The sequence below is a fragment of the Drosophila montana genome, unplaced genomic scaffold, assembly GCF_035044405.1.
Source record: "Drosophila montana isolate Dmon_TW-CO22-7 unplaced genomic scaffold, ASM3504440v1 contig_402_1, whole genome shotgun sequence".
NCBI classification, from domain to species: domain Eukaryota; kingdom Metazoa; phylum Arthropoda; class Insecta; order Diptera; family Drosophilidae; genus Drosophila; species Drosophila montana.
This window is the reverse complement of record NW_026998739.1, coordinates 3,875,786-3,898,926: the sequence shown is the minus strand read 5'-3', so window position 1 is coordinate 3,898,926 and position 23,141 is coordinate 3,875,786. Positions and strand designations below refer to the sequence as shown.

The 23,141-nt window shown below is 39.7% G+C and overlaps 3 protein-coding genes across 3 annotated transcripts; 1 reads left to right on the top strand and 2 right to left on the bottom strand.

Annotated features, from left to right (window-relative positions):
- Positions 1 to 1,255: 1,255 nt before the first annotated feature.
- LOC135438999 (uncharacterized) lies at positions 1,256 to 2,778 on the bottom strand. Its single transcript, XM_064697573.1, has 3 exons — positions 2,389 to 2,778; positions 1,813 to 2,287; positions 1,256 to 1,753 (listed from the first exon to the last, which is right to left on the bottom strand). The coding sequence occupies exons 1-3, from the start codon at positions 2,751 to 2,753 to the stop codon at positions 1,340 to 1,342; spliced, it is 1,254 nt and encodes a 417-aa protein (XP_064553643.1). The 5' UTR covers positions 2,754 to 2,778; the 3' UTR covers positions 1,256 to 1,339.
- Positions 2,779 to 3,733: 955 nt separating this feature from the next.
- LOC135439252 (uncharacterized) lies at positions 3,734 to 5,404 on the bottom strand. Its single transcript, XM_064697942.1, has 3 exons — positions 4,952 to 5,404; positions 4,729 to 4,897; positions 3,734 to 4,666 (listed from the first exon to the last, which is right to left on the bottom strand). The coding sequence occupies exons 1-3, from the start codon at positions 5,323 to 5,325 to the stop codon at positions 3,935 to 3,937; spliced, it is 1,275 nt and encodes a 424-aa protein (XP_064554012.1). The 5' UTR covers positions 5,326 to 5,404; the 3' UTR covers positions 3,734 to 3,934.
- An 8,791-nt stretch (positions 5,405 to 14,195) lies between these two features.
- LOC135438941 (uncharacterized) lies at positions 14,196 to 14,765 on the top strand. Its single transcript, XM_064697502.1, has one exon. The coding sequence runs from the start codon at positions 14,196 to 14,198 to the stop codon at positions 14,763 to 14,765; it is 570 nt and encodes a 189-aa protein (XP_064553572.1).
- Positions 14,766 to 23,141: the final 8,376 nt, after the last annotated feature.

Genomic DNA, 23,141 nt, shown 5'->3' with positions numbered 1-23,141 from the left:
ATATATGTATATATATATATAAAATGTACTTACACATGCATATAATTTCACTTAATAGGCGACAATAGCGTCTAGTTGTCCAATATTTTAATATAAACAAACACGCGATTTTTTTACTGATTTTATATAAATTATATGTTTGTGTGGAAACCAGTTATCTAATTTTCACAAGTTTCTTCTGCTCTCTTTCAATAGCGTTACGTTGAATTGTTTGACAGTCTGACAGGCAGTCCGACACTCGGAAATTATCTTATCACGGCCCACCCACTTTTCAGATTGTGTCTATGATTATTTAATCATCGTTATCTATCTAACGTTCTACTAGTTTCTCAGGCGAGAGAATCGCCCAGCGACTCACCAGATCGAAACTTTATATTTCTCTCACGTCTCTCTATTTCCACTCCCGCTCTCAGCTTTAACTTTTGTCATATTTCTGTGTTTCACGATTTACTGATTAATGCGCAAAATCTCAGCTAATCTTATTTATTAATACTTTTAGACCTCAAGATTTTAGTTTTTGCTGTCACAATTTCATTTCACATTCACATTTTTATTTTCAAACAATTATTTAAATTTGTTTTTGCAATTATAAACAATTTTATAAATTTTAATGAAGCAATTTATGGCATAATTAGGCAGCCCGAATGACACTTTAATTTGTGTAGCAAATTATATTTTCAGTTCTATACGACGTATATTTCAAATGTGATTATTTTTTGTTTTTGGGCAATGAGAGGAAATGATCAAAAACGTGAAATATTCTCGGACTTGACAAATGTTGTGGCTGTAGTAATTATATATTCTCCATATCAACAATTTGATCATCTTTGGGTTTAAAAGTACATATTGTCGAATTTGGTGCCTCTAGTTCGTAAAATCTCTGACGCCGTTCTATAAATCATGTGACGTACATAAAAGGGACAGGCAGAGCGACAAACCTGATTATGATTATATTTACTTTTTGGGGTTGAAAATGCTTCCTTCTCCCTTTAGTATTTACTAGCGACACTTTGTTATACGCTTTATTGTAGTAGTTATCTTTTTACGGCTATAATTCCTGCATTTCTAGCTTGTATCTTATGATTATCATAATACCAATTAACAGCCATTCGCCCATTTGTTTGCCGTCGAAAAATGTCATATGATTCAAAAGCTATTCAGTCATGCAATACTAAAAGCCATAAAGAAATTGCACCATTTGTTCTAGGGCCTCAAATGCTTAATTTACAAAATAATAAAATAACAGTGTATTCAATTAGGGTGCAATCAAACATTATGCAATATTTATTCTGTATGAACCGTTAGTGCAGCAATGTGCAATTGCAATTTCTCATTGCCTTTAATCGAATAGTTGCAAGTCATCCAAACGCTTCAACGTGAACTTGAGACTCTCGAGCGTGCGTGCATTGCCTTCGAACATGAGCTGCACCTTTTGTCTGGCGAATTCCTCGTCATGAAAGTTCTTCAGCGAGTTGTCCTCCGAATCAATGCCAATCATGCTCATCAGCGGAAAAAAGCCAAAGGCCACAAAAAATCCATAGGCCTCCCGGGCCCGAATCTCAGCCATGACATCCTCGTGAGTGGGCAGCGGCTTGTCCCAGGGCAGCTGCCGCAGACAGCCCAACAGCGCCTCGTAGTATACATCTATGAGCTGCTGGCGCTGCGTCTTAAGCACACCCAGCTCCAGGCTGGTATTGAGAAAGTAATTGACATCAAAGCCCAGGCTGCCGTAGAAGCATAGCTGAAAGTCAATCTGCCAGAAACTTGCATATGTCAGACCATATTCTATGAATCTAGAGGCCAGGCACTTACAATCTTCGCTTGCTGCACCTTGTGGTGTTCATCGTACTTGAAGAATATATTGTTCACCCACAGATCTCCGTGGTTCATAACATTTAAATCTCCACGCAGTGGATAAACCGATTTTAACACACGCTCCGTGAAATGCTCATGATAGCGATAAAGTTTCCGTGTTATCGAACCAAATCCTTCGCAGTCATTGGTCAATGCCGCCAATTTAAGTAGTTGAGTGCCAAAAAGCAGCTTAAAAGGCTCCGATTTAATGGCATCCATGTGCAGCAGTCCAAACGGATAACGATCTATTATCGTTTGAGGCTCATGCTCGGCCATGACCATGGTCAATGCATGATATTGGGCCAACTTGCGCATCACCAGCCTCGCATGCTCTGCATCCAGGCCCAGCTGTCGGCACTTCAGCTGATAACCCTCACAGCAGAGATCCCCAAAGACAATGGTCTGCTCCGGCTGCGTAGTTGAATAGTAGTGCCTGAACAGGGATTCATTTGGAAATAATTTAGTCAGGAAATAATAGTTGGCTCACATTAGCGGTTGCTATTGGGGACTCGTTTCCTATTAACCTCCGCTCACCTGGCTCCCAGTGTCCAGGGCTCTTCGCCTGCATGCGCGCGCCACATCAGCGCCTCCAGCTTTGGCTTGATGTACAGATAGAATAAAGTCTCCTTGTTGTAGATATGGAGACGGGCCAATATGGCCTGCTTCTCGGCCGGCATCCACTTGACTATGAGCGAGGTCTCCAGCGTTTTTCGTTCCGCCGTCTGGTACCTGACTTGGGCCCGATAAATATTACTGCAGTAGTTCTCACCGCCACGGGTCAGATCCGTCAGCTGCACATCCAGCACTTTGAGATCCTGCTGTTGCAGGCCGTGCTCCAGGGTACGTCTAAAGAACTGTGGCGTTAGGTAAAGCGGCAGCGTCTCCGTTGTGCCCGACATTGTGTATGGCTATGAATCGGTTCGAAATCGTGACTGAACGTCTTATATGGAAAATCAAAGTCATAGCTGGTTGGGTCTCAATTGACCCCAATGGAACATCTTTGGGTGCATCTGTTTGCGACTTAATTGACTCAATAGAAATGCATTCCCAGTCTCGACTTTGGATTATCGGTGGCTGCTTTTGATGCACACTCTACATACTTGCTTTAGAGGATACGCAAAAACTTTCAATAATTTTAATTAAAATATAAATATGAGGAATTATATTAGATGTGAGAATAATAAGGATTACTGATACTTGAACCATCCATTTAAAATGATTGGTAACGTCTAAAATCTAACTTTGACTTTTAAATTATGTTGAAGTAGATTTTATAAACAAAAAAGTAATTCACGCTTTTTACGAGTGAGATCAGTGAGATTTTGATGTAAAAAAAGGAGGTCTGAAAACGCCTTTCATGAATTTACAGAACAATTTGTGAGAAATTTCAATGCATGCCTGTAAATTGTATAAAATTATATTCCCGTTTTTTCGATAATTGTTTGAAAACCTTGCTCCACTGTGCACTTACAAGCTATACAATGTAGTTTGGTTGTTTCTTTCGCTTATCAAACGATAAAAACTGTATATATTTAGAAATTGGTATAGCAACGACTTAAAGTAGAAATATTGAGCAGACACAAGTTTCATAATAGACCTGAGAGATTGAAGAGCGAGATTGTTTCCTAATGAGCGAGTTTCTGAAAGTCATTATGCGTTTAAAGAACGTACTTACAAAGTAATTTTTCATTTGGAAATAAAGATAATCAACTCCTACAGTTATCGTGCGCAATCAATGTACTCATTGTTTCCTGCCTAAAACAGTGCTTCTTTATTCATTTCTTTATCAGTTGCATAATCAAACCTCAATAACGCCAGCCCGAATTGTTTTGTTGTTTTTGTCTTGCTTTATCGCCACCCAATTAAAAAGTCCATTAGATTCATTCAAGAACCGCAGCTACGTTAGATCACTTTAATTGAACTCTGGTCTATAAAAAGCTAAATCAAGTATGACATAAGAATTAGCGTTCATCATGCAGCCGTAAAGCTATCCGTCTTTGTCATTGTGTGTGCCTCTTTTAGCCGTCCGTGTTTGCCATTCAGGTTGATGAACCCATAAGCCCATAAGAGGAGCTTCTGTCTAGTAATCGCCAAAGACACCCAGTTCCTCGGCGCGCTTCAGAGCCCATTTGTGATAATCGTTGAGAAACTTTTGCGAATAGATGGCTTCCATATGCTTTTGCTTAAAGCTCTCATCCTGCATATTCTCAATGCTATTGTCCTTTGACAGCTCGTGCGGCATGGTTATAACGGGCAGAAATGCGAATAAACCAAATAATCCATAAGCCTCACGGCTGCGCAGCTCCCAGAGTAGATCCTCATAGCTGGGTATTTTCTCAAAGCGTGCATACTCCAAGGCATCTCGGAATGCTTTGTAATACACTTTAATCAGCTCCTCTCGACGCTTCTGCAGCAGCTCCAATTTGACGCTCGTATTCAAAAAGAAGTTCAGATCGCAGCCAGGACTGCCATAGAAGCTAAGCTGAAAGTCCACGAATATGGCGCGTGTTGGCACCTCGGGCTGATCTTTGTTGTCGTAGGCATACATAAAGTTGTTGGTCCACAAATCGCCATGATTGAGCACCACATAACGATCATTCGGCTTCGGTTTGGCAGCCGAAATACAAACTTTAGTGAAATTATCCGAAAAACGTTGCAGTTGCTTGGTAATCTTCTCGTAACCAGGCCATTTGCCTGAGACTTGGATTAGGCCTTTAAGAAAGCCGCCAAACATGTTCTCAAAGGTAGGACTCTTTATTAAAGTCTCCTCACTCAGCATGCCGCGTTGGTATTGCTTAACGATTTCCGGATCCTGCATATAATACGGAATTGGTTATTTGTTTGAACTTGAACTTTACATTGTCCGTTTGTTACCTTTTTGGCCAGCACCATGGACGTAGCATGAAGCTTGCCCAGCTGTTTTAGGATCAGCGTGGAATGCGCCCAGTCCAAACAATTTTCGCGTGAGGCCAATTTGAATCCATCGACCTTTAGATCATCGAAGACAATCGTCTGCACGGGCGCCTTTACGGAATGGTAATATCTATAAAAAGTTTTCAATTAGCACTCGCTCGACACTTTTTCTCTAACAACTCACTTGGCACCAAATCTGTCGCCATTGGTAAGAATGTCTAAGCGTGGCAAGATATCTGTGTAGGTTTGCTTCTCCTTGATGAACACCCTGACATCCTCTAGAAACTTTGTTTCCTCTGTGATTGGAATAGTTTTCACAATCAGCGACAGCTGCTCACTTTTCGAAGACTCTTTGCCATCGTCCCATCGCGTAAATTTCACGAGCACTCGATAAATGGCCGAGCAGTAGTTGTCACCCGGATTGCTGCCCCATTCGAAATTGATCTCTTGCAAGGTTATTTTAGTTTCACGCAAGCCCTCCTCAATTGTTTCCACAAAGAATCCTTCGTTTAGATACTCTGGCACAGATATATTTTGCACATTCTTTATAATCACCATATTGCCGAATCGAAATATTTAGAGGGGATTTGCCACGCGACGTGTTAACTATCGGACTGCGACTGATTTTATTTTTGTTAGAGACCTGACATTATATACTGATTAGTTTGTCGGGCTATTTCGTGCTTTTAGTCGCGCTTTTTGCGACAATTTGGCTCTCACCAGTTTTGGTGTCATCGTGAATACCAACAATGCGATGGCAGTGCACGGTGGCGCAAAAGATAGTGTAAATTAAATGGTAAAAAAAAAAAATGTAATTAAATGAAATAGATAGAGCTGACAAATATTAAAAAAAATTTAGTATATTTAGCTTTTATTTACTTTATTAGCATATTTATCATTTCTGATTGATTTGTTTTTAATTTAAATTCATAATTCTGAACTCTACATTATTGCTAAATATTTTAAAATTTATATCAAAAGATATTTTATTGATATTAGCTGATTTAATACCTATTTAAATCTTTATTATTTATTAATTTATAAAGATGTTAAAAGAAAATAGGAAATGGCTTAAATTTCACACAGTTTTTATTTAATTTAGGACAAGGTGCTCTTAATGACGTCACAAACAGGTTGTCGGCTAGTTTGAGTGGATTATCAATTAAGATTTTGGCCTAGTCATTGTCTATTTACATACCCTTTCATTGGACGCTATAATTTTGTCGCAAAATTTGCCGACGCGTAATTTTAAACGATATAAACAAGCAGCACTGAGAGGCTATAAATTATATCTTAAGTCTACCTATCAGTTTTTATGTTAATTTGTTTTTACGTTAAGGCTGATAAAACTTGGTGCGAGTTGTACCATGCTTAGAAATTTATCATTTCTAGTAAACGAAGTTTTCTGTTTATATCTGAGTTGTTTTTAAGCAAAATCATAATTTGTTGTTTTATACAAATTTGTTTTGAAAGGGTATATATTATGTGGCATGCCGCAAATTGCACTTTCTTCTGGTTATTATTTTAAACAGAACAAAATGCGCGAGTGGGAACGCTTCACGGCTGGAGCACCGCCTGTCAATGGGTCAGCAAAGCATTCATAACTAGTTGTACCTATGTGATTAGCAGCTTCGTGATATTTACTATTCCACAAGTGTGTATAAATAAATATTTGCTCAGTGTGTACATATGTGATACGCATACCACGAACAATATTATAATTTTATTTTTGTGTTTGCCACGACGGGAGCGTTATACACGCTCAAAAACAAAGAGCATTAATATATTGGGTGTATATCGAAGCAAACGCGTCTCGTCGAACTATGCGTAGAGCAAGATAAACTTGTGGCTGGCTCGTGTTTGAGCACAAAAAATATCATCAGTTTCTTATCGCTTTATCTCTGTGACAAAGCAAAGTCATATTTGGTAATAAGGAATATCTTGATTGTTCCCGAGTGTGTTCCATTTGATATGTTTCTAGTGTTTGTCAAATTTTGCGATTGATTACGAGGTATATCAAGAGTACACAATCATTTTGAGGTGCAGCCGATACGCAATAGAGATTCAATCGATTGGGGAAATCCCAGATAATTTTTTTTACTGCAGCGGAATAATAAAACATGCGAATCGGATAATTGTTTGAAATAGATGACTCAATAGTCTTTAGACCCTGTCCTTTTATATAATATCAACGATGACTTTGTAAAATAAAAAATTACGTTTATCTTCTCAATGATTTTTATTATAAAATAAAATCCCAGCTTGTTCAGCTACTGCACAAACCTTGTGGGCCATTGGAGATACCAATGCTTATCAAATATCTCAGCGTAATGAATGACTAAAATCCTGTTTTATTTGTGATTAGGGTTTCTGACTTGGCTGGACAATTTCTGGTGCAATTCTTTGCTTAAGTTTGCCCAGGATATACCAGTATATTTTCACCCATCTGTCACAACAAATATGGTTTCTGCTTTCACCCTTATTACCTTGTTTTCGGAGTTTTGTTAGAATATGTGGTACTGTATGCCAAAATATGAATATTGGGAAATATTTAAAAGCCGGTGTATTTGAAAATATGTGTCTAATAAACGCAGGGTAATATTTGGTAAATGAGCTAAAAAAAAAGTTTAGTTTTAAAAATTTATGTAATTCTGGACTGACAAACATCATATTAATCGAGCAATTTGCGAGGCTTCTGTTTCTTTATCTACCATTCCGCATTGCTTATCAGACGGAATTCACTACGTCAGGTGTATTCAATAGTCGAGTCAAGTAGAAGACTTGCTACGTAGACGTTCAATTTAAGTGTATTCAAACGTTTTGCTTTGAGCACTTGCTTTTTTTATCTGACATCTATCTTATATTCATATGCAAGTCACTACTTTCATCTCATCTAACCAGAATCGCCCCTCTATGCGATTTTCATGATCTCAAGTAAGTGAGTTAGTTTTAAAAGATTTTTGGAAAATTTGTTTCTGTTTAAGGAAATCGATTTCTTTCGATTGGTCCTTAGAAAAGCTTTCAGAAAATCTTAGAAACTGGAAGAAAAACCTAGGGGGAAAACGTTTAATACCTATTGTTTATCCATTATATTCACATTCAAACAATTTGACTGTTCCGCAATATTCTGGTCTTCTCTCTTGCCTGTGTGAATGTGGGTTTCTATCGAGATGCTCTTGGCGTCATATTAAACGTATTTGAGGTGCTTTTGGAAAAAATAGGAAAAACAGAAACAACAACAGAGCAAGTTGTGAGTGGTTGGCCCTGCTTTTGAGCATTGCATTTTTTTTCCAGCTGTGCCTTACGATACGCATCACCAGTTGCTTTTTTGCCTCGGTCAGCCGGGCGGGGCTGGAGAGGGGCACATGAAAGGCCAGTTCGCCATGTTTGCTATGTTTGGCGCTTTGCCTTTGAGTTGCTAGCGGGCAAACGCACACACACACACACACACACACACACTCAAACCAACACACAACCACACACATTTCTGTGCATGTCACGTGTTTTTGCAGTTCATGACGGCTTAATTAAGTCGCATGTTAGTTTTTCTTTTTGTTTATTTTTTTCATGCTCGTTTGATGCTTCCCAGATTTTTGCAGTGCTGCGTCGAGCTTTTCGTTAGTTTTTCGTAGCATAAATTTTGCATTACACGTTAAACGAAATGCATTAATAAACAACAGCGTTTAAATGCGCGATTGCACACAAATTAGGGACGAAGCCACGGTTGTCTGGCCACGCCAGCAGCCATATCCATCCCCAGCCCCCAACCCTTAAGTTAACCCGTCGAAAAATCGACCACAGTAGAGACTGTCACACCGTCGCCCCCTTGGCGGCCTTTGAGCAGCGCTGATGTATGCGATTTTAATCGTACGCTCAGACACAAACACGATGCCCCAACGAATGCCCGAAAACCAAAATCCATGGTAACCCCCTGACGGGACAAAAGATAATAGGGTGCGATGCTTTTGGTGGATTGAGAGCTGCGCACTCCAAAAAGTAGACACAACAACCAAATTGGGCTGCAGACAGTGCTGAATAAATGACCATAATCAAACACTTTACGCCTGAAAGCATGCCGGGCATGCCATTCTCTTGCCGCTAAAGAAAGCAGCTGCCTAAGCTTCATGCGGCTAGGTTTTAGATTCAGTCGCCCTATCTGTGTGCATCAAAGTAGCTGTCGCCGGTGGCCAAATTTAATTAGTACCCTCCAATGGCGTCCCTAGTTAGGCACCAATTTCCAAAAGGTAGCTTCATTTTGCAATGTTACTTGTAACCAAAAGTCATCCTTTTCTTTATTACAATGTAACCGTAATGCAGTCCGAGCATTAAAAAAAACTTATGCCATGATTAATTTGTATAATTTTTGTATTTAAATCAACATCATATTGATTCACAATAAACCATGAAATGTAAGCAAAAAATTCTTTGCTTACTTATAAATAATATTGTTAATACTGCTTCCACTTGAAAAGCACATGAAAGCTCTAAGCTTCCTGAATTTATGCATATAGTGCGAAAAACAAAAAGCCTGAAAGCTTGAAGAGAAATCTAACTTTCCAGCTCACACTTAATTTGTGCTTTCGGCATTCGCACATTCTTAAAGCTTTCAGTCTCCAAAACAAAACGCAAGCATAATAGCTTAAAGCTTTATATAGCTTTTATATTTTACTTAAAGCTCGGCTAAATTAACGAAAACTTTATTTATATTCATAATTATTTCATTATTAACGAATACTTTATGTAAATTCATATTCATTTCATTATTAACGAAAGCTTGATGTATATTCATATTAATTTCATTCCTTATTTTTGTGATAAGTCCAGTTTTGCAGAGTATGCAGTTTTCGCTGTGTGTTAACTGTTTGAGATGCTCTTGTTGTTTGGCTACTGTTAAATTAAACTTCATTTGCTCGTAACGGCGGGGCTGCAGCACCCCCCCGCTGCCCGCTTTATGGCCACCCGCCTGCTGCCCTTTAATCACAGTTAGCGCAAATCAAACACAAACAAATGCCATCATCCTAGGCAATGGGCTCGTGTTTGGGATGCCTTGCAGCGGGAGGAGATGGGGGAGGTGGAGGCGGTTCAATGGTTTGGCGCTGGTTTTCATTTGTCTGTTAGCAGTTGGAAAAACTGTTGCATACCGTTGGGCGGCGGCGTTGGACTGTCGCATGCCTAGCATACTTTTTAGCTGCGTGGCCAAGCGCATGAATAATTGATTTCCATTGCCCAAATGCTGTGTCGCCTACGCTCTCGCTCACTCGTTAATCCACTGAACGGGTGTGTCTGTCTCTTTCTCTCAGCTGCTCACACCGCTGCCGTCTCGCATTCATTTGTCAGTTGTTTCCCCCGCACTCAGAAATGCGCTTCAGTTTATTTGTCTGTCTGTTTGCTTATTTGTTTGTTTGTTTGCTTGTTTGTTGGTTGGGTTGGTTGTTTATTTGTTTGTCGCTGTCGTCGCATGCAACATATTTTCGCTCGGCACTTGCATAATTCGCCACCCCTTCCACGCGCCTCTGCTACCCAAAAGTCGCATTGTTTTTTCAGCCAGTCGCTTATCAGTTTATTTTTGTTCATACCATTTGCGTGCTACTGTCGCTGATCCGTCGCTACCGAGCGTCCCCTCCGCCGGACATTTATATTGGCATATGTTTTGGTCTGGTCGCGTGTCCGGCTTTAATCCCAGCCAACGCATTACGTTGCCATGACTCGCACGGCCCGGCTTAACTTGAGGCCACACAATTTTTGCTCATTTATGGCTAGCATTTTTGTTTGTTCAAATCGCAGCTTATTTCCCATATATATGCTACTATATTATTATTATGGGTACCATTCGTGCTGTCCATTTAGCACTGTGATTATTTGTGCTTGAACTGTAATATAATTGCATTCAGCTCTTAGGTCTTGCCCCGCCTTAATGGAAATGTAATTTTTACTGATTGCTGACAGCCTTGTTAATAAGCAGTTGTCATGTTAATTTCTTGAATAAATAACAACTTTCCCATAGCTACCAAAAAGTTTATGCAATGACGCAGATTGAATTCTCACAGTAAAAATCTTAGACTACGTTTCTAAGTGCCTGAAATTATAATTCGTGCATGGCCTTAGCCTTTTTATGAACAAATGTGTGCTTTTTCAACTGACTTAGACCGGAACAACTGTCAGATATCCCCTATCCGGAAATCTTTTCTTCATAGCTTTTATTTCTTTATATTCTTTTTAAACAAAAAATATGAAAAATATGGCTTCTACTTTTGACAATTGCTTTCAATTTTACACACTTCTCTAACTAACAATCAGCTTTATTTTAACGTGCTGTATTCTAGAGTTTTTCGTTCTAAATTTCAATCTTGTTTCGCTGTTCCTGCCAGTGACAAGCAAGTTATCGGGACAGATTTGTTTGGTGCTTCGCATCAATGTCTGGACTAACCAACTCACCGGTTTGTTTGGCCGTGATATATGCGCGAACATTGGCTGTCTGTGCTCCTGGAGAGGAGAGCATGATGCCTGCGCCTGAACGACACGCTGGACGGCAATAAATGTCAGATGGCAATTAAGCCAAGGTGTGTATGAGAGGTACATGGAGCAACCCCCTCGGTTAAACAGGGGTAGCAAAAATATCCCAAATGACGTAGACATTTGGAGGGGTGTTTACATTTTACTGATTCCCCAAGCGTTCCAGTTGTCATTCCAGAGAGCGTTGGTATTTGTTCTCGCAAAAGTTTTCCATTTGTTTTGGGATATTTTTTGTTGCGCTTTGGCGGCAAATACTGTGGAGTTAGTCGGTCCATAGGAGTTTCTCATGGTTGCGGCTAGCACAAAACTCGAGACGTTGTCAGGAGCACGTATGCGTGTGAGTGTATGTGTGTGTGTGTGTGAGTGCTAGCTCGTTGCGGGTTGGGTAATGTGGCGAGTTGTGTGTGGCGCTGGCTTAATGGAAACTGAAACACCAGTTGATTGCCTGGCGGTGTTGCATTTCAGGTTGTCCTGCTGCCTGCCTTTTGACTGCGAGTATATTGCATGTGGTTTCTGTGGCAAGCACAAAAGAGTTAGAGAGGCGTCTGAGAGAGCTGCATTGGGCAGCTTGTTGCAAATGGTTTCTAGTTTCTTATGGCTAACAGTTGTGACAAGCCAATATTAATGTGTAACCCTATATGGGGGCAGTAGATGCAGCATTCCGTGGCAAAGCTTAGTGTAATACGCGTTGCGCGGCTTTGTTGTTTCTTTTTCCTACCCCTTGTTGTTGCCACATGTGGCGCGTGCGTGCGTGTCAGGCCCGCTCGGGGCCAAAATGTAATTAACATGCGATTTCCCTATTGCATTTCAAGGTGTCATAAATCAGCGCATTGTGAACATGACTGTCCAATGTTCTCAATTCCTTTGAGTTCAAAGAGTTGTGGTATTTATTTACGATGCAATCGGAAGGAGAATAATAAAATAAAGGTAGTTTTAAAAGAGAGAATATATATAACACTAATTTTCGATTGATGGAAGAATTTCCAAAAGTAAAATATTTCTAATGTACGCTATTCGGGAATGTACATACCAAAATTGCAGAGTCTAGTTCTTGTTATTACTGATATATGCTCAAGAACTCTTATCCGACAGTTATGCAGACAGACAAGGTCAAAATAATAATAAACCTTGAACATCCCTTTGTGGGCGTTGCGCGTCAAAAATGGAGAAGTTTATAATTAGCCAGGTTCATGCGATTGCCACAAATCTGATTTGGACAATACGCAGAAAAAGTGGCCTTAAATTCACACGGGCGGCATTTAAATTGAATTTCGTGCCCATGACAGGGGCAAACAAATACAAATAAACACAGAGAGAAACGCTTCCGTATGCTGCTTGCCATTTCCGTTTCCGGCATGACGCGTGCTTGTGTAATGTAAGCACTGATTTTGACTGTTCATTGTACGGAAAGCTTAGGTTGAAAAAAAAAAAAAACAACTATACCTAGATGGAATAAAAAATTTAAGGCTGACGCGAAAAAAAATAAGAAATAATAAAAGAAAAAATAGTCATCGCCAACTCGCCGAAGATAAGATACCCTTACACACAGATGATAACTATACCAAAGGTTTTTGTGTTTTCATAGACACCGATTTTTAAATTTTTATTTATATTAGGAGCATGAACAAGATTTAAATAAGTCTCGGCTTTGCTGTTCGTATGTATAGGGTCGGATATTTCTTTGTAATACCCTAAGCAAATGTAAACAAAAAAAGACGCCAATTCGCTTTGAAAATTAACGGGACTCCAACAGCGTCCATAGACTATAGTCTATTTAAGGCGGATAATCCCGGATTCCCTCATAGGCAACGCCCTCACTTAGCATAAGATCAAAGGCAACGAAGCATTAGTTCGTGTCATTTTGTCCTCTTGTTTTGCATAAATTAAATGGCCCAGACGTCAGTCAGCCTAATGTAACTGCCAAAAAAAAGTGTCTGGGCCACTTTAAGGCAGCTTAAAGTTGCACTGGTCGAAATGGCTTAGAGTCTTTATGGCATATTCATGTGGCTTTCTTGCCACAAAAGCCAACAAAGTGATAGAGCAAGAGAGAGAGGGAGGGAACGACCAGCTTGAGCCGTGTGTTGTGGTACGACTTATGGTTTTGACTTTTGCTTGACAGTTGACCCGCAACAATGGCTTCCACCTGCTCACCTGTCAACTGGCACCTGTTTTGTGTGAGTTTTTGAGCCATTTTCAGCATGCATCGCAGCACATTCAACAAATGTTTATGACACATTTTACACATGTGGTTGGGCACGAACAAAGGAACTTCTGGCAGTGGCTGCGTTGTCTTCAAACGATGCTCTTCCTTGAAAGTTTCAATGAATATTCATTACTCTGCTCAAGCACAACTAATTGTCTGACGATTTGACAATTGCTTTCGTCAAAATATCATCAAGTGTTGAGAAATTCTAAATTCCTTTAATCAAAATATCATCAAGTATTGATAAATTCCAAAATGCGTTACTTTGAACCTGGTTCAAATCCATTGTTTAAGCTTATTGTGATCGACATTTCCTCAATAAAGTGGACATTTAGAAAGAAAGAACGGATCTCATTGGGGTTTTCCATGCAGAAGAAACAGAAGAGAGGATACAAAAATACATATGTTATTTATATTTACAGATTCGAATCTGAATTTTCTCTTATCAAGTCATTACTAATAGTTCTTATCAATACCGTGAAACGTGCGACATTCTGATTTTTTTAAAATACATAAAAATTCAAACGTTTATTTTGGCATATCTAATCAATGGTCAGTTCAAAGGGTTACCCCTCGTTACACAAAGATTTATAACATTCGCGCTTATCAATAAGTGATTCCCTCAAACAACCAACAGAAGAATATATAAAAACACCAAACCTATCGACAATCAACACATCAGTCTGTGATCCGTTACCGGATAGTTAAAACAATGTATTCCCCGACGAAACTTATTGCTTGCACGCTGATTTTTGCCCAGCTACTGGGCACCATTTATTGCGGAATATACGATTATACGGATCGCTGGGTCCTCTCCGATAAGGCGCAGAACTTCCCCGAAAACGCTGTTCTAGGCGGCATTGATTCGTACGGTTATGATAACTACGTGGCACGCGTCCCATATGCAAACTCTATTGTGCCAGCCCGGGTAAGGTCCGAAACGGGATACACAACTTTTAACACCGACTCCGTAGCTAATCAGGCGATTTCCTACGAGTTGCTGGTCGCCAATGAGACCGTCAACTATTACTGGGTGCGCAGCTATGACGGCTTCAGGGAAAAGAATTCTGTTTCCGTGGGTACAAACGCCTTGAACGAACGCGTTTACGTCTGCCGCGCCAGAACTGATGGCGGCCTTTTCATTGGCACCCTGTATCTTGCGCAAAAGGTGTGTTTCATCCGGTACGAGAATTTCCCCATGAGAGAGATCAGTAAATACGAGGTACTGGTCCGAAAAGTTACGCCGGCAGCGTGGATGCCATTTGACAATCAAATTAACTGATAAATATCGAAATTTAAAATATAACGAGAAAGAAGATTTATCTTGAGAGCACCGAAGATTTACTACTCTTACAGGCAAAAAGCATTTCAGGGGTATATTTATATACTATTTCGAAATTTCTCCCTCAATGCGATGTGCGTATCTTGAGATAACGCTCTATTAAAACATTTTTAATGAACTGGAGATGGGAGAAAAGTTTTAATAAAAATTAACACCCAACTTGTTAAACAATGGCAGCGGGAAACGAACGAGTTTTCTGTTTTTGACTTTTATTTTGTGTGCAGATAGCACACTCGCTTTTTTTTCGCAGTAAGCTAACACAACTAATTAAAAGCACTTTGTAGACTTGCCGGCAGACACATTTATTAGTGAGACGCAGCTGCAAAGGCGTTTATAAGGCGGGGCGAGCTGCGAAAGTTGAGCCTTTTGGCAAATGCCGACCGCTAAAGATGTGGGCGCGGCTGTGGGCGTATAGAAACAAAAAACCGCAGCGCCAAACTTCATTAAAAATGCACACGGAAGCAGCTAAAAAGCCGCCAACTTCATTTGAATAAAGTTACGACAGAATCTCTTGCGTGTGTGCGTGTGTGTCATGTGTCTCGTGTGCTGGCTTTAATTTATGAAGTCATTAGATGCAATTTTCGAGCACCTGAGCAGCCGTATCGCAGGCTGGCAATTTGGCAACCGTTCAACACGGCTGCAGTTGTCCCAATGCCAAACATTTAACCGGCGACCCTAGAAAATCGAGGCCAGTCGGTTTGACAGCTGCCAGACGATTACATCCCGGCCTGGCCTGGCCTGGGTGGGCCAGGCCAAGGCAAACGTTTTCTAATTTTCCACGCCATTAAATCAGGGATTTCTAGCCAGACGCATGCGATTCCAACTGCCACTGGCATCGTGACATGCAATGTCGCAATGTCTGAAGGGCGGCCAAGTTGAAGCTGCAATTGCAACTTCGACTAGCGCTGTCCAAGGGCGAACTTGAGTCCCAAGCCAGCAACCAAAATAAATGTCAAACAAAATTGGTAGCAAGTTAAATGTTAAATAAGGTGGAATTGAGACTATACATTCTGTTAAAAATATAAAGGATTATACCTAAACAATTTATTTAGAATTTGTCTGTAAATAGTTGAGATTCCACAAAAGATCAAAATAAAATGTGTTCTAGTCGAAAGTGGGCGTTAAGGAATTACCTTAAGATCCTAGCGTCTTACCTGTTTACACAAATCCCATTTTAACTCTATAAACATAACCATTTCAAAGCATATTCCACCTTGAAGGAAGTTCATTGTTTAGCAATAAAAACTGCGTGTTGTACTCTTCCCAGTAACCACAACAAAAAAATAGAATTCCGCCTTGTCGGTAAAGTTTAAATTTATCGCACTCTGCGTTAGAGCAGCCAGGAGGAAAACTGACCTGGTCTTAGAGCGAGCGGGCGCATTCAAAAACCAAGAAACCAAATACAAAAAAAGATAATTTCGGAGCAAAGCATAAAGAGAAGCAAGTTTTCGTGAAGAGTTTTGCGCGCCGGGCAACAACGTGACAGGCAAAGAAAACTTGTGAAAAACAACTTTGAACACGTTTCAGTTACCTGCCACGCCTCCAAGCCCACAATGGCACGCCCGCTCATTATGTGACTGAAATGAATGCAATGCAATTAATTGTGAACAACGCATCCTGAAAGTATTTACGGCTTCGGCATCGGCATTGGCTTTGATTGCAGCATAAATTTAATTGAAAAACTTTTTTCCGAAGATCGAAATGCGTTTGCAATTACAGTCAGGTGTACACGCATATTGCCGTTGGCCTTGGCAGTTGCATCATCGATAAAAATGGCAACAATGTCAGCCTAATAGTTACAAACTGTGAACTGTTGCGAACTGTGAGCCACTAACTGGAGCTGGAGTTGCACCTGGATAACTTTACCTGCGCTTCTTACCAAAGTGCAATACAGCGTCGTCAACTTGAACTTTGTGTTTTGTAACGTGCTCCTGAACTTTGTTTGGCTCCCGGGAAGCGTTACTTTTGACTTGGTCATGTGTTTTGCAACGCAATGAGAGAGCTCAAAATATCGCTGAGATTTAAAAGAAAAAACCGCTCGCATTGATAAATGCTAAACAAGTATTTTAGGTAAATGGATAAAGTTCTTTGGTGTAGAAGAAATATATATAAATATTTTTCATATTTATAGTTAGACTTAAGGAAGTTAATGTCTTTATACCAAATAGTTTGATGCACTGAAAGCATTTCAGCATATATCTCAGAAGCTTAGATCATACAAGTTTCGTTGTTATAAAATTAGTTTTTTTTTCAGGCGAGTTGTTGCTGCTGTAATTGGTATGCCAGTGAGCGTAGTTGTTGTTGTTGTAGTTAAAAGTTAGACGATGGCGACGACGTCGTCTACAGGTGTAGCCTGCTGCCATATTATTTACAAGTGGCAGAAGGAGCAGCAGGGCAGCAGGGTGCAGCGCCTGGCTTTCACCCACGAGGCACCTATAATTTAGCGCTGTTTATTTGTAAATGTCTGTCGCGGCACGGGATCGAGTTGCAGGGTCGCAGTCCTTGTTCTCGTCACGCTTCATGTCAACAGCGGCAACTCCATTGTCTGCCCTGGGCTCCTGCTCCCTACTGCTGCTCCACAGCGCCTCAGCTGCTGCCCTGTTGTATTGGACTGTTCGTGGTGGTGGGGGGGTTAGACGAATACGTGTGTGTGTCACTGACATTAAGTGCAGTTGGTTGCTGGGCTGTTGGGTTGTCGGTTTGTCGATTCGCAGAAAAACGTTTTGCAATTTATTAACTGACATTTGAAGTGGTTGTTGCCACGGGGCAAGTGGCACGGTGGCAACCTGTGCTTCGGATAAGCAAAACCTATGACACTTATTACTGAAGCAGCTGTGCGGTGTGGTAAACAATATGAAACTCCATTGCATGCATATTTGATTAAGCTGCCTCTAGGTAGGCAATGATATTTGCAAGCCAAACTTTGCAGACAAACGCGCCCGCGGGCCCTGACACACACACACACCCATACACACACACACACCCATACACACACACACACTCGTGCCCATTCTAGCATAAGGGTTAAGGCCAACAACAATAATGCGTAAGTTTTTGGACCAAACAAAAGTTGCAAACGTTTCGAATTCGGGTTGAGAGCAAGCGTGCACAGACAAAATGGCCGGAAGCGGAAACTGTTTTGTACATTGGCAAATTTGATATGAAGGCGTGCGGAAGGGCAAAAGATAGGAAACTAAGCCTCGACAGGTAGACAGACATTTCTCAGTTCCGTGTGGTTATTAAACACATATTAAGTCGGCAGCTGGAAAAGGTTGACCATGCAAAAGAGCATAATAAAAAGCTTATTCAGTTAGAAAAAAAAAGGCAAGAGAACTTCACAAGTTTAGACGATTAGCAAAGGTTTAGGGCAAGGGACAGTTAGTGGTTCCTAATAGCTGTCTGTGAATCCACACAAATGTTGCTCGCTGGGTGGTGCCTAATTGTTTATTTATGAAGTGGGCAATCGAGGCACCTGGAAGTGTAGTAAGCCTCTGGCGTTGGCTGAAGCTTATGACTCGTGGAGGAGATTGGGGTTGAAAAAGTTCCCGACAGCCTAATAAAGTCTGTTCAATATTTGAGTATTCTTTAGAGTGATTGAAAAGTGTTAAATATGTCCGAGCTAGTATATAAGTAAATTAATAGTTATAACCTTGGACCAATGGATGCTCTCAAAGATTTATTAATCGTGTAATCGCTTGCTTGTTATAGTACAATTAAGCTGTAATCATTTCCTATTCTATTTATTGATAATTAAACTGCTTGTAACGTAGAGATGTCTTCTCTATGTTTGTGATTGAATGATTGAATAAGCTAGCAGTATTTGGTGGAATTTAACTTTTGATGTGATTTGATTAAAAAGAAATCAAGCTACAGATTGATTTTTTTATACACCACCATAAACATACAAAAAAAGCTATTGCTATGGAAATTTAACCTTCAGCCTAATAAGTAAATTGTTTCTAGTGCAGATTGAAATACTTGTGGTCTCTTTAACTGCCCTTTACATAGTTTTGACATGGCTTATAACTAAAATCCATGAAAATCAGCTTTAACCCGGGAGTCCCCAATAACCCGACCATAATCACCTGCCTATGTTTGCTATTAAAGCCACATAACATTACGCAAGTTAATGTGCCTGCCCCTCTGCGGAGCTCATTTCGGTCAATCTCAGGTGTCATATTCCAGATGTAATGATGTAGACTCACTCAAAAGCGACCCTTAAATGAGAGGGTGGCTTCATTCATTTGATATGCATAGCACAACCGAAAAAAAAGCAAAAACAAACATTCCGGCAAATGCCATTTAACACTTTAATGTGCACACGCGCACATATGTGTCTGGGTGTGTGTAAAAACTTCAATTAAAATGCCAGCGTAACAATGCTCAATGGAGATGACATCCACCCCCCAACTTCCGTATTTGGTTAGGCCCTTTTCCCTTTAGCATTTCATTTGCAATTTAATGCAAAATAGCCGTAAAGCCACAAAAAGGCCAAGCGGCCAAGTCTGGTAAAGCAGCGAAACAACCAAACAGTCGAAACGCTTGGCAATCCTCACAATAGCATAAAACGCAATTGAGCCCTTAACTGCCAACAACAAAATGGCTCTGCTGAGTGACGATGGCGCTGACAATTGTTTCCGCTTGCCCTAGAGAGAGAGAGAGATAGAGAAAGAGAATCGTTAAGAGAGAGATACAGAGACTAGCATACAGCGAGAAGGTAATTTTGTTCAAGCACATTCTAGTTATTATTTCTACCTGTAGCTTTCGAAGCCCTTTTCGTTTCTAAATTTAAGCTCCTGGGTATTTCATAATTTTTGAAAATTTAAGTAAGAATATTATCTGAAAATTCAAAGAATTGGTGTAACAATAAAAAGAATTAAGAAAATTGTTGAAGACTTCTTTAACTCAATTCTAAATAATTATTTAACAATATAAAGAGAATTTAAACCTAATTATGACCCACTTTTAAATGCTTAGGGTCTATTTGCTTTTAAATTTGAAGTGCTTCAGAAATATTGTAATAATTTTAATTATTATAAATAGCAGATAGATCTTCATCTAATTTAAAAGGGAAACCAAAAATTCGTTTTCATTGTTTTCCTTTGCATTTTGAACACGGCGAAAAAGATGCTATAAAAATTTACAGTCAAGTGATTTTGTAGCAATTTGCAGTTTGTTGGCATTATAAGAGCAGGTGAGTGGGGCAGAAAGCGGAGCCAAGTGGCGGTTGTATGGTGCCGGCCGCACTCGTAAATCCTCGGCAAATGTTTGCCAAGTGCGAGCCCAGGTCGTGCCAGGTCCGGGCCAGGTCCAGGCCAGGTCTTCCCGGCAGGTTTGTTGCTGCGGATCTGTCAGTAAATTCAATTTATTTAAAAGCTTGTCAACAATAAGTCAAATGAAATGCTCTGCTCAGCTGTAAATATGGCTGGCCCAGTAATAAAGCTGATTTATTTGCGCTGTTGAGATTTACAATTTACCATAATTGCCCAGCGTATGAAATTGTGTCTAAACTAAATACAACTGACAATAAATTGAAATGGAATAAAATGAAATGCTTGTGGTTATTGTGGCAATATATTCAAATATAGCTTGAAAGACCTTTGTTGGCAGCCCCCCTACACATTTTTTGGCATCTCCTGCTACAAAATGTTTATACAAATACATATATGTATACACAAATAGATGGGCATGCTGTTTTCTAATAGTAGTTCCGCTTGGCACAGTAAATAAATCTTGTCAATGTCGGTGTGGGATTGGGTAAGGCTATAGATAAGCCCAATACAGTCAGCACTACACAATGGACACAGCAATTGGCTGCAGGACAACCGGCTGCTGTTGCTGCTGCTGCTTCTGTACAGGACACATCAGTTCAACTTAAACGACTGCTAAAGTGCAACATAGTGCGGCAGGCCTAGGGCGGGGGGCAGCAGGGCAATGCCACATTTGGCAAACAATATTAAGTGTGTCTGTTTTTTAACATTTGAAGCACAAATAAAACAATGCAATGCTGGGGGCTACAAGCTGGGCGAGCATGCATACAATTATCAATAGCTGTCAGATAAGCGAGGGCGGTAAGAGATCTAAGTAGAAATCTGGCAAGCCAACTCTAACAACGATTATAATAATAATAATATATTTACTTAAAGTATTTTGACTGTTATTATTATTCTATTTTTTTATTTTAAAAATATTTATTAATATTTTTTTTTATTTATTTTCAGCTTTTATTGTGATTAAACTAAGAACCATTAAAACAAATACTGTGATGAGGGTTAATTTTTTATGTGAAAATTTATCTGGTAAGTTTGAAAACTTTTATAATTGAAATACTGATTGTTGCCTTAATATGACGTCAATGAATTGCAATATTTATTTCACCAAATTTGTTTACAACCCTCGTAAAGTTATCAACATAACAATGAAGTTTTTATATACATATGTATAAGTGCATAGTAAATGTATGTGTATAAACTGTTTGACTGGAAAACATAAGTGTGTGCAGATAAAAATGCCGTTAGTGAAGTTTAAACAATGTTATTGACTGAACAAAATTCTGGGCTCTGCCTTGCTGTTGCTGCTGCTATTTCTGTTGTTGACTTGGCTCATAAATCTATACAAGTGTTGTTGACTGACTGATACTCTTGCCTGTGTCTGTGTGTGTGTGTGTGTGTGTGCGTGTGTGTTGTGGACCCTAGTGCAATTGTTTAAATTATTGATTATTCTGAAACTTGGCCAGAGTTCAACTGCTCGGAAGTTTTTCATTTCCGTTTGCCTCTGGTGTCCGTTTTATGTACATTAATCAGAGCACTTCATTAAAAGCAACAGCAACAACTAAAACAAGCACTAAAGCAAATGACTTTTGGCAGTAATTTAAAAATAAAATAACTATAAAAAAAAAACAACAACTAACATGTGGCATGCACTTGTCTAATGGTCAGAGCTACTGAGCTTCCCCGGCCCAACTCGGTGGTGTCCCTTGTCCTCCGTCCAAGTCCCCTGACATGTGCGCTGTGCAGAGAAAAACGTATTCCATTTACAGAGTTTTTTGTGCTGTCATAACAAACAAATTCCCAGCATGTGTGCGGCGTTGGCGTCCGGCTCGTCGGGGGCATGACCCGGGGCGGACGTTGTTCGCTTGGTCAGCTTTGCTGAGCTCCAAGAATTTAATTATACTTTTGATTTTAATGAAAATACAAGCGCACGCGTTTGCCGACTCCGGCCGCACTCCGTCTCTTATGCTCTATTATATAAAAAGCATATCGAATTCCTTGTTAAGAAAGTATGCGAATAATATTCTTTAGTTCCTTTATTGTTTTTACAACAAACGTTTCTTACATTCTCTTAGCTGTTGTGCTTAGTATAAAAACTAAACAAAATATGAATATAATTTAAGAATATCAAAACAAGTTCGTGACTTTAAAACTTATGCTGCAAAACACTTTGTAATCTTCAATGTTTACGATTACGATTGTTTTGAATTAAGTTTTAAAATTCAAGTTTCTATCCGCAATCAGTTGTTTAGTAATTCTCTTTTAAAACTCACTAACTTTAGTGAAGTTTACCCTCGGTGAGTTCACGCTCAGTACTTGTGACTTTGTCTCGGTTAAGGTCGTCGTAGACACCAGCGCAAGCTCACTTCTGCATTTGGGGAGTTCATTTTAGTAAATGTCAACGGAGTCGTCAGTGCAAAATTGCAGTTTAATTACAGTTTTTAAACATTTTAACTTGCCTTTGAATGTCATTGTAAATGGACGGCATTAAATGAAATTGGTCTGTGGGGTTAAGGCAGGCACATAATGAGTTTCCAGGAATATGTTGCGAATGTATACCGAAAAGAAATACTAAAGAGATTATTGTGAATGAATGGTCAATCAGAATTTTAATAAGTAACTATATGTGAAATGTTTGTATATGCATTACCATATAATGCATATACAAAAATTATTCGGTATATTCATTTTAATTGTGTAGATCGCATACGGATCGTATGTTAAACTAGACATTGATTCATCTATAATTGCTAGGCAAGTACGGAAGATGTTCATATGCAGATACGTGTAATCCATCTTCCTGTTTCCTGTGGATTCTCAATGCCGAACCACAAGTAGATCTTATGTGAATTTATTTATGTGTTATTCTTGGGGATTCCATGTGCGTGTCCATTATATTTCGCTTTATGTTCGAGGCCTTGGTAAACATCAAACAAATCCTCAACATTTGTGCATTCTGACCGCAGTTTGAGCCGCACTTGAGTTGCAACTCCTGCTGCCTTCCTCGCGTCCTTTGTGAATATGCACATTTAATATGCAGCACATG